The 12192-nt window shown below is 47.2% G+C and overlaps 1 protein-coding gene across 1 annotated transcript in view; it reads left to right on the plus strand.

Annotated features, from left to right (window-relative positions):
* The window catches only part of LOC140384437 (lamin-A-like), a 62161-nt gene that overhangs the window by 18936 nt on the left and 31033 nt on the right, over window positions 1–12192 (plus strand). Inside the window, exons 3-5 of the mRNA XM_072466139.1 lie at window positions 405–593; window positions 6331–6424; window positions 7778–7960. Coding sequence (XP_072322240.1) covers window positions 405–593; window positions 6331–6424; window positions 7778–7960 — 466 coding nt within the window. The remainder of the gene's footprint in view (window positions 1–404; window positions 594–6330; window positions 6425–7777; window positions 7961–12192) is intronic.

A 12192-nucleotide genomic window follows, 5' to 3' on the forward strand; every position in this document is an offset into this window, starting at 1 on the left:
ACAGCAACGTGGTTAACACTTAACTGACCTCTGAAATGACTGAGCAGGGCAATTTCTGAGGGGAAATCATTCTCTTGCCAGCAATGTCCACATCCATTATTACAGGGGGAATAAAAACATGGTGCATGATATTAGACATTAGACAAAATCTCAAACACCTTAGTTATCTAAGGACACTGTGGCTGTAGAATTTAGAGTGATATTGGGTGGATTTTCCAGCCCTGCCTGCTGCAGGTACCATCCAGTACTGCCAAAACCAGTGGACTTGGGGCAGGGCTGCCGCATTCCACGGAGAGGCTGGAAAATCCCAGCTATAGATTTTGGGGAACAATTCACCTGACTATTCGCACTAAAGAATCCAGCTTGACCCCCTTGTCCACCTTTGACCATATTGTCATTGACAGGGTCAGCTCGCTGAACAGAGGCATTGAGTGGAAAGAAGAGGCACTTCAGAGACTGAGAGCACTGCTTGCCCAGAGAGATACTCAGCTCCTCTCTGCACATCACCCTGTGACAATGCCTTCCACACAGTTAGTGTCGACTTGGTTGGAGGTGCAAGCTGCAAAGACCAGATTGATGGAGTTCCAGGCAATGTAAGCGCCACTATTTTGGGTGATGTATTATCCAGGTCAGTAAATGGGTCAGATGGATTATGCACCTATCTTCAACACTCAGATACCACATTGGAGATATGTCAGACTCTTACCTAATCCAATAATTATCCAGGATTGGTTTTCCGGGACAGGCTAATCATTGGGATGCTTTCCTGGAACCTTTTATAGCTATACTGATGCAGTAGAGGAGTGTTTGTTGGAGATGCTGGGGGAAGATTGTGCCAAAAGATGGATTAATTCCAACAAGGCTGCTATTGTGAGAAGACCTTTCAGAATATGGTGGGCCCCACTTTCACCTTCATCAATGTACTGTTCACCTGCTCCTCTTGATTTATTTTTTTGGATGTAGGCATGTTGGCAAGGCCCCACTTATTGCCCATCTCCTTCAGTCCTAGGGAGGCTGTGAAGCAATTTGGGAAATCCAGAGAACATGAAAGACATTATATAAATGCAAATTCTATCTTTCATTGAATTCTCTGAAAAGTGAAACATTCATAAATATAAAATACATTTTCTGCTAATTTAACTAATTTAATTTACCCAGTTATTGTCTTCAATCTTGCTTACGTGTTGGGTTTGACAGCTGTTATGATGTCACGGGGTGACCATTAACTTGAAAAAAATTTGAAAACACCTAGTTTTGACTGAAAGAGCCACATCATGAAGTTTCATATTTTAATATGAATTAAACAAAGCAAGGGACTACTCAATGAATGACAGGACACTAGGAAGTTTAGAGGGACAGAGGGATCTTGCGGCACTTGTCCACAATCCCTGAAGGCAGCAGGACAGATTATAATAATAATAATTTTTATTGTCACAAGTAGGCTTACATTAACACTGCAATGAAGTTACTGTGAAAAGCCCCCAGTCGCCACATTCCGGCGCCTGTTCGGGTACACAGGGAGAATTCAGAATTTCCAATTCACCTAACACCACGTTTTTCGGGACTTGTGGGAGGAAACCGGAGCACCCAGAGGAAACCCACGCAGACACGGGGAGAACATGCAAACTCCGCACAGGTAGCGACCCAAACCAGGAATCGAACCTGGGACCCTGGCGCTGTGAAGCAACAGTGCTAAACAGTGTGCTACTGTGAATGCATATGGACACTTGCCTTTATCTGTTGTGGCATAGATTATAAGAGCAGGGAGGTTATGTGGCAGCACGGTAGCACAGTGGTTAGCATTGTTGCTTCACAGCACCAGGGTCCCAGGTTCGATTCCCGGCTTGGGTCACTGCACGTTCTCCTGGGGATGAAACCAAGGTGTGCCACAGCTCTTAGGAAGTCACATCATTCAACAGTACCTTCTAAAGCCAAGAGCTCTATCATCACAAAGGTCGAGGGCAGCCATGCATGGGAATACCACTACCGACAAGTTCCCCTCTGAGCCCCACCCATCCTGACTTGGATCTATATTGTTGTTCCTTCACTGTTGCTGTATCAAAGTTCTGGAAATCCCTCCCTAATAGCACTGTGGGTGTACATACACCACATGGCCACATGGTTTGTAGTGATTCAAGAATGCAGCTCACCACCACCTTCTCAAGGGCAATTGGAAATGTGTAATAAAATGCTGGCCTGGCCAGCGACACCCACAGTCCGGGAAAGGTGTGAGATTTCTTGGGCTCCTTCCACTAGCATTCAGCCAAACGACCCTCCAATGTTCTTTAAGCATCTCCTGATTGTGGACTCCCTAATTCAAGCATGACCTTCATTGCCTTCTAACTTAGTTGTCCACAGATCCAGGCATATTTCTCTCTCTCTACCTGATTCAAAGCTACTCCGAGTTTTTCTTTGAGAAACGCACAGATAAATACAAAACAAAAAGACTGCCTTACTGCAATCTATTCCCACGGCAATGTAGCACCTCTGGGATGTCTCCGGTAGAGATCCAAACCCATTATCCAAACCTGTCTTTTGGTCTGAAAACTATGTGGATACTTTAAGAACTTCCCCTATTTATCAGTTGCTTTTCAACCTTTCTTTGATCTGAGGAATTAGAGGAATATTTAGGTTTTCAGTTTTCCAGCTAAATGGACCTACCTGCTGTTTTAGGACTCGCGCCCTTCTAACTCTGACCTTGTACCCATAGAAGGAACTTTGAAGCATAAAATACTTCAGGTGATCTGAAATCCAGAGTTTTAATTGCCTCGCATTTAAAATTTAGCTTCCTCAAAATTAAAAGTTATAGGGGCAGCATGGTGGTGTAGTGGTTAGCATTGCTGCCTCACAGTGCCGGGTTCGATTCTGGCCCGGGTCACTATCCATGCGGAATTGCACATTCTCCCCGTGTTTGCAGGGTCTTACCCCCACAACCCAAAGATGTGCAGGGTAGGTGGATTGACCATGTTAAATTGCCCCTTAATTGGAAAAAAATTTTAAAAACAGAAATTATATTCCTGTAACATATGAATCCCAAAATTAGACATTTTCACAACACGGTGCAATACATGCCCAAAGAATAAGATAACTCAATCTTGTAATATGTGCAGCACTGGTTAGGCCAAAATCTGTTGCCCATTTTGTTTCCCTTGATAAAGTGGGTGGTAAGCGGCCTTCTTGAACTGCTGCAGTCACAATGAAGGAAGATAAGAAATAGGAACATCAATGAGCTATTTGCTCCCTTGAGCCTGCTCCACATTTAATGAGATCAACCTCAACTCCATTTTCTCATCCAATCTGCATATCCTTTATTCTCTTATGTGTTCAAAAGTTTAACCATCTCAGCCGTGACAATTCCAACACACTTCTTGTGTGCCTTCATTGTTTTTACTGCAAACGAAAGGTCTTTCAAACCTCTGCTGCCCTCATCCTAACTTGCACCAAGTCCTGACCACCCAACTCCCTTAAGCAAGCTGAGAAATATCTTCTGAAGAAATAAAACCAGAGTTTCTGCATGGTTCTGGTAGGATTCAGAGCTTTTCTTTAAAGCAGTGGCACAAAGTTTCTCTTTCACAAAGAATATCTCTGTACAGCAGGTATTCCTATGTTCTAATGGTATTTTAACAGTGGATTGGGAGCTGAGATGTTTGTTTCCCTTACTGTTTGAGTGGGACTAAAGATAGCAGTTAAGGATATTGTATTCATTGTATTGAGTAGCATTGTTTAAGAGGTAAATTGTAAACTAATTTCTGGAGTGATGTTAAAGATATTTTAATACTGTCTTAGTAATAAAGTTTGTTTTACTATACCATATCCCTATTTTGCGTAAAATCATTCCTGGAGCGAGGAATCCTTTCCTCACAGTTTTACAAAATTAAAATAAAATATTGGGGTTTCTGTCCGGTATCATAGCCACTGTTGGGGTCTGGTCTGGGATCGTAATACAAGAGAGAGTCATTAGTCTGTTGAATTCACTTCCATAGAGAGCAGTAGAGACTGGGCCTTGAATATATTCAAGGCTAACGTCGACAAATGTTTGATCTACAAGAGAGTTAAAGATAGTGGGGAAACAGGCAGGAAAGTGGAGGTAAGGCCAGAATCAACCATGATCGTATTGAACAGTGGAACAGGCTTGATAAGCCAATTGGCCTACCAATGTGCTCCCATTTCTTACGATCTTATAATCAGCAGGTTAGATGACAAGTTGTTGATATCGATGCCATTTTATTCAGCCTCCGTACCATATGTACAATGTACCATCCCAATCGAACACAGCACCCTGAGGAAGAGTCAGTTCAGCTCCATGGGATTAGAAGCTGATTGATGTAGACAGTTTCTATATCATATTCTCTTCATAGATTGATTAATCTTCATGCCATAAGACCATAAGACATAGGAGCAGAATTAGGCCACTTGGCCCATCGAGTCTGCTCCACCATTCAATCATGGCTGATATTTTCTCATCCCCATTCTCCTGCCTTCTCCCCATAACTCCTGATCCCTTTATTAATCAAGAACCTATCTATCTCTGTCTTAAAAGACACTCAGTGAATTGACCTCCACAGCCTTCTGTGGCAAAGAGTTCCACAGATTCACCATCCACTGGCTAAAAAAAAAAAAATCCTCCTCATCTCTTTTTAAAGGATCGCCCCTTTAATCTGCGATGGTGTCCTCTGGTTCTAGTTTTTCCTACAAGTGGAAACATCCTCTCCACGTCCACTCTATCCAGGCCTCGCAGTATCTTGTACGTTTCAATAAGATCCCCTCTCATCCTTCTAAAGTCTAACGAGTACAGACCCAGGGTCCTCAAACGTTCCTCATACGACAAGTTCTTCATTCCAGGGATCATTCTTGTGAACCTCCTCTGGACCCTTTCCAAGGCCAGCACATCTTCCTTAGATATGGGGCCCAAAACTGCTTACAATACCCCAAATGGGGTCTGATTAGAGCCTTATACAACCTCAGAAGTACATCCCTGGTCTTGTATTCTAGCCCTCTTGACATGAATGCTAACATTGCATTTGCCTTCTTAACTGCCGACTGAACCTGCACATTAACCTTAAGAGAATTGTGAACAAGAACTCCCAATTCCCTTTGTGCCTCTGCTTTCCGAAGTATTTCACCATTTAGAAAATAGTCTATGCCTAGATTCCTCCTTCCAAAGTGCATAATCTCACACTTTTCCACATTGTATTTCATTTGCCACTTCATTGCTCACTCTCCTAGCTTGTCCAAGTCCTTCTGCAGCCCCCTTGCTTCCTCAATACTACCTGTCCCTCTACAGATCTTTGTATCATCTGCAAACTTAGCAACAGTGCCTTCAGTACCTTCTTCCAGATCATTAATGTATATTGTAAAAAGTTGTGGTCCCAGCACAGACCCCTGAGGCACACCACTAGTCACCGGTTGCCATCCTGAAAAAAACCTCTTTATCCCCACTCTTTGCCTTCTGCCAGTCAGCCAATCCTCTATCCATGCCAGGATCTTACCCTTAACACCATGGGCTTTTAACTTATTTAACAGTCTCCCATGCGGCACCTTGTCAAAGGCCTTCTGGAAATCTAAATAGATCACGTCCACTGTATTCTCCTTTGTCTAACTTGCTTGTTACCTCCTCAAAGAACTCTAACAGATTTGTCAGACACGACCTCCCTTTGACAGAGCCATGCTGATTCAGTCGTCTTTAATAACAGACTCTAAAATCTTACCAATGACCGAAGTCAGGCTAACCGGCCTATAATTTCCTGTCTTCTGCCTCCCTCCCTTCTTAAACTGTGGTGTTACATTAGCCACCTTCCAGTCCTTTGGGACCCTTCCTGCCTCCAGTGATTCCTGAAAGATCATCACTAATGCCTCCACAATTTCCTCAGCTATCTCTTTTAGGACCCTGGGGTGTAGTCCATCCGGTCCAGGTGATTTATCCACCTTCAGACCTTTCAGTTTCCCCAGAACCTTCTCCTTAGTAATGGTCACTGCACTCACCTCTGCCCCCTGGTTCTCCTGGAGCTCTGGCATCCCACTGGTGTCTTCCACCGTGAAGACTGGTGCAAAGTAACTATTCAGTTCGCCTGCCATTTCTTTGTTTCCTATTATTACTTCTACAGCCACATTTTCTAGTGGTCCAATGTCTATTTTTGCCTCTCTCTTACCTTTAATATATTGAACAAATCTCTTCCTATCTTCCTTTATATTACTAGCTAGCTTGCACTCGAACTTCATCTTCTCCCCCCTTATTGCTTTTTTAGTTGTCCTCTGCTTGCTTTTAAAGGCTTCCCAATCCTCTGCCAAGGACAGGTTTAATAACCATTCTGTAACATTCTCTTGGGAAAGGCGAGAAGAAGAAGCAGCTCAGAAAGTCAGACTGCAGGGACAAATCCAACATCTGAACCACCAGCTGGAGGCACAGAGTGAGCGGCACAGCAAGGTAAGGTGATGGCAGCTGTGAAGGCGATGAACCCACTGTTCATCACTTAAATGTCCTACCTCCTTCTCCTGAGGATCTTGGTTTCCTTGCCCATTAGGCCTAACTAATCCACAAAACCTAAACTGAGCAAGTCACCCCAACTCCTTCACCCAACCTCCCTCCCAACCCACAATCCTATCAAAATAAAACATGTATTTATTCTGAATATCAGAAGGTTTTACAGTGCAGTAGGCCATTCAGCCTATCTTTCCCATGCTGGCTCTCCCATTCCTTTGGTCTATCCCCCACAGCCAGTCATTTGTTTTCTTTTCAGCCGGATTTGGTTTCCCGCACTGTTTCTGGCTGGTATCCTGCATTCTTTGGGGATGATCTGAATTGAAGTCCCCCCATTAACAGGTGCATTCTCCATGGCAGCAGCTCTACCAAACTGAGTCCATTTACCGACCAATCCGCACTCTCTCCTCACACAGTACACAATTGTTGTTTCCCCTGACATTGGTATTCTTGCCAACTGTTCTGTTGCAAGACAAAAAGCTTTTCAGTGACACTCATGTTTTATGATATTATAAGCATTACATAAAAAGTTGAAGTTGCAGTCCAGTGATACCAAACCTTGGCTCAGTGGGTAGCACTCTTGCCTCTGAGTCAAAGGTTTTTAGGTTCAAATCCCACTCCAGGCCTAGTGGATAACAATCTAGGCTAACAATTCAGTGCAGTACAGAGGGAGTGCTACACTATTGGAGATGCTATTTGGGTAAGATGCTAAATTGAGGCTCTGCCTGTCCCCTAATGTAGATATACAATATCCCATCGTAGTATCTGAAGACGAGGACAGGAGTCCTCAGTGTCCGGGACAATATGTATCCTTCATTCAACATCAATGGAACAGATTATTTGGTCATGATCGCATTTGTGTTTTGTGGGATCTTACTGAGCACAAATCGCCTACTGTGTTTCCAACATTACACAGTGACTACACTTCATAAGTATTTAATTGACTGTAAAGGTCATTGGGATGTCCTGTGAGTGTATGGGTGGCAAGGTTAGCACAGTTGCTTCACAGCTCTAGGGTCCCAGGTTCGATTCCCAGCTTGGGTCACTGTCTGTGCGGAGACTGCACCTTCTCCCCGTGTCTGCGTGGGTTTCCTCCGGGTGCTCCAGTTTCCTCCCACAGTTCAAAGATGTGCAGGTTAGGTGGATTGGCCATGAGAAATTGCCCTTAGTGTCCCCAAAAAAAGTCAGGTGGGTTACTGGCCTCGTTCTTCACTGTAAATTCTATGATTTTATAAAAGGCACTGTAGAAATAGTTGTCTAAATGACCGCTGTTTTACACTCTCAACATTTTTCCCACAGGAATTACAGACCATGAACAAGAGAATTGAAAAGTCAAAGGTGTTGGTTCAGCAACTTGATGAGCAAATTGGAGAAGGTTATGATCAAGCAGCTTTGAAAACTGTACTTGAGAGCTTGAGGGATAAGGCAGAATTTGAGCTTGGGATGTTTCAGGAGGACATCACAGAGGCTTACAATCAAAATGTATGCTTAAACCTTTCCATACATTAATTCTGTCTATTAGTCACTCAGGAACATTAGTAACATTTAGCAACTCAAGACTGCACCACTGTTCAATTTTATCTGGTAGACACCCACCTCCATTTACATGGTAAATGCCCTTCCTGAAAATAAATGCCAAGAAAGCCCACAGGGTGCAGGAGACCACAATGAGCTGAGAGAGAGACTGAGACCACACTGAGCTGAGAGAGACTGAGACCACACTGAGCTGAGAGAGAGACTGAGACCACACTGAGCTGAGAGAGAGACAGAGACCACACTGAGCTGAGAGGGACAGAGACCACACTGAGCTGAGAGAGACTGAGACCACACTGAGCTGAGAGGGACAGAGACCACACTGAGCTGAGAGAGACTGAGACCACACTGAGCTGAGAGAGAGACAGAGACCACACTGAGCTGAGAGGGACAGAGACCACACTGAGCTGAGAGAGACTGAGACCACACTGAGCTGAGAGGGACAGAGACCACACTGAGCTGAGAGGGACAGAGACCACACTGAGCTGAGAGAGACTGAGACCACACTGAGCTGAGAGAGAGACAGAGACCACACTGAGCTGAGAGGGACAGAGACCACACTGAGCTGAGAGAGACTGAGACCACACTGAGCTGAGAGAGAGACAGAGACCACACTGAGCTGAGAGAGACAGAGACCACACTGAGCTGAGAGGGACAGAGACCACACTGAGCTGAGAGAGACTGAGACCACACTGAGCTGAGAGGGACAGAGACCACACTGAGCTGAGAGAGACTGAGACCACACTGAGCTGAGAGAGAGACAGAGACCACACTGAGCTGAGAGGGACAGAGACCACACTGAGCTGAGAGAGACTGAGACCACACTGAGCTGAGAGAGAGACAGAGACCACACTGAGCTGAGAGGGACAGAGACCACACTGAGCTGAGAGAGACTGAGACCACACTGAGCAGAGAGAGACTGAGACCACACTGAGCTGAGAGAGAGACTGAGACCACACTGAGCTGAAAGAGACTGAGACCACACTGAGCTGAGAGAGAGACTGAGACCACACTGAGCTGAGAGAGACTGAGACCACACTGAGCTGAGAGAGACTGAGACCACACTGAGCTGAGAGAGACTGAGACCACACTGAGCTGAGAGGGACAGAGACCACACTGAGCTGAGAGAGACTGAGACCACACTGAGCTGAGAGAGACTGAGACCACACTGAGCTGAGAGGGACAGAGACCACACTGAGCTGAGAGAGACTGAGACCACACTGAGCTGAGAGAGAGACAGAGACCACACTGAGCTGAGAGGGACAGAGACCACACAGAGCTGAGAGAGAGACTGAGACCAAACTGAGCTGAGAGAGAGACTGAGATCACACTGAGCTGAGAGGGACTGAGACCACACTGAGCTGAGAGAGACTGAGACCACACTGAGCTGAGAGAGAGACAGAGACCACACTGAGCTGAGAGGGACAGAGACCACACTGAGCTGAGAGAGACTGAGACCACACTGAGCTGAGAGAGACTGAGACCACACTGAGCTGAGAGAGACTGAGACCACACTGAGCTGAGAGGGACTGAGACCACACTGAGCTGAGAGGGACTGAGACCACACTGAGCTGAGAGAGACTGAGACCACACTGAGCTGAGAGAGAGACAGAGACCACACTGAGCTGAGAGGGACAGAGACCACACTGAGCTGAGAGAGACTGAGACCACACTGAGCTGAGAGAGACTGAGACCACACTGAGCTGAGAGAGACTGAGACCACACTGAGCTGAGAGAGACTGAGACCACACTGAGCTGAGAGAGACTGAGACCACACTGAGCTGAGAGAGACTGAGACCACACTGAGCTGAGAGGGACAGAGACCACACTGAGCTGAGAGGGACAGAGACCACACTGAGCTGAGAGAGACTGAGACCACACTGAGCTGAGAGAGAGACAGAGACCACACTGAGCTGAGAGGGACAGAGACCACACAGAGCTGAGAGAGAGACTGAGACCACACTGAGCTGAGAGAGAGACTGAGACCACACTGAGCTGAGAGAGACTGAGACCACACTGAGCTGAGAGAGACTGAGACCACACTGAGCTGAGAGGGACTGAGACCACACTGAGCTGAGAGAGAGACTGAGACCACACTGAGCTGAGAGAGAGACTGAGACCACACTGAGCTGAGAGAGAGACAGAGACCACACTGAGCTGAGAGGGACAGAGACCACACTGAGCTGAGAGAGACTGAGACCACACTGAGCTGAGAGAGAGACAGAGACCACACTGAGCTGAGAGGGACAGAGACCACACTGAGCTGAGAGAGACTGAGACCACACTGAGCTGAGAGAGACTGAGACCACACTGAGCTGAGAGAGACTGAGACCACACTGAGCTGAGAGGGACTGAGACCACACTGAGCTGAGAGAGACTGAGACCACACTGAGCTGAGAGGGACAGAGACCACACTGAGCTGAGAGGGACAGAGACCACACTGAGCTGAGAGAGACTGAGACCACACTGAGCTGAGAGAGAGACAGAGACCACACTGAGCTGAGAGGGACAGAGACCACACAGAGCTGAGAGAGAGACTGAGACCACACTGAGCTGAGAGAGAGACTGAGACCACACTGAGCTGAGAGAGACTGAGACCACACTGAGCTGAGAGAGACTGAGACCACACTGAGCTGAGAGAGAGACTGAGACCACACTGAGCTGAGAGAGAGACTGAGACCACACTGAGCTGAGAGAGAGACAGAGACCACACTGAGCTGAGAGGGACAGAGACCACACTGAGCTGACAGAGACTGAGACCACACTGAGCTGAGAGAGACTGAGACCACACTGAGCTGAGAGAGAGACAGAGACCACACTGAGCTGAGAGGGACAGAGACCACACAGAGGTGAGAGAGAGACTGAGACCACACTGAGCTGAGAGAGAGACTGAGACCACACTGAGCTGAGAGAGACTGAGACCACACTGAGCTGAGAGGGACTGAGACCACACTGAGCTGAGAGAGAGACTGAGACCACACTGAGCTGAGAGAGAGACTGAGACCACACTGAGCTGAGAGAGAGACAGAGACCACACTGAGCTGAGAGGGACAGAGACCACACTGAGCTGAGAGAGACTGAGACCACACTGAGCTGAGAGAGAGACTGAGACCACACTGAGCTGAGAGAGACTGAGACCACACTCAGCTGAGAGAGAGACTGAGACCACACTGAGCTGAGAGAGAGACTGAGACCACACTGAGCTGAGAGAGAGACTGAGACCACACTGAGCTGAGAGAGAGACTGAGACCACACTGAGCTGAGAGGGACTGAGACCACACTGAGCTGAGAGAGACTGAGACCACACTGAGCTGAGAGAGAGAAGGAGACCACACTGAGCTGAGAGGGACAGAGACCACACTGAGCTGAGAGAGACTGAGACCACACTGAGCTGAGAGAGAGACAGAGACCACACTGAGCTGAGAGGGACTGAGACCACACTGAGCTGAGAGAGACTGAGACCACACTGAGCTGAGAGAGAGACTGAGACCACACTGAGCTGAGAGAGAGACTGAGACCACACTCAGCTGAGAGAGAGACTGAGACCACACTGAGCTGAGAGGGACAGAGACCACACTGAGCTGAGAGAGACTGAGACCACACTGAGCTGAGAGAGAGACTGAGACCACACTGAGCTGAGAGAGACTGAGACCACACTGAGCTGAGAGAGACTGAGATCACACTGGGCTGAGAGGGACAGAAACCACACTGAGCTGAGAGAGACTGAGACCACACTGAGTGGAGAGGGACTGAGACCACACTGAGCTGAGAGGGACAGAGACCACACTGAGCTGAGAGAGACTGAGACCACACTGAGCTGAGAGAGAGACAGAGACCACACTGAGCTGAGAGGGACAGAGACCACACTGAGCAGAGAGAGACTGAGACCACACTGAGCTGAGAGAGACTGAGACCACACTGAGCTGAGAGAGAGACTGAGACCACACTGAGCTGAAAGAGACTGAGACCACACTGAGCTGAGAGGGACAGAGACCACACTGAGCTGAGAGAGACTGAGACCACACTGAGCTGAGAGAGACTGAGACCACACTGAGCTGAGAGAGACTGAGACCACACTGAGCTGAGAGGGACAGAGACCACACTGAGCTGAGAGAGACTGAGACCACACTGAGCTGAGAGAGAGACAGAGACCACACTGAGCTGAGAGGGACAGAGACCAC

This window comes from Scyliorhinus torazame, chromosome 10, assembly GCF_047496885.1.
Source record: "Scyliorhinus torazame isolate Kashiwa2021f chromosome 10, sScyTor2.1, whole genome shotgun sequence".
Classification (NCBI taxonomy): domain Eukaryota; kingdom Metazoa; phylum Chordata; class Chondrichthyes; order Carcharhiniformes; family Scyliorhinidae; genus Scyliorhinus; species Scyliorhinus torazame.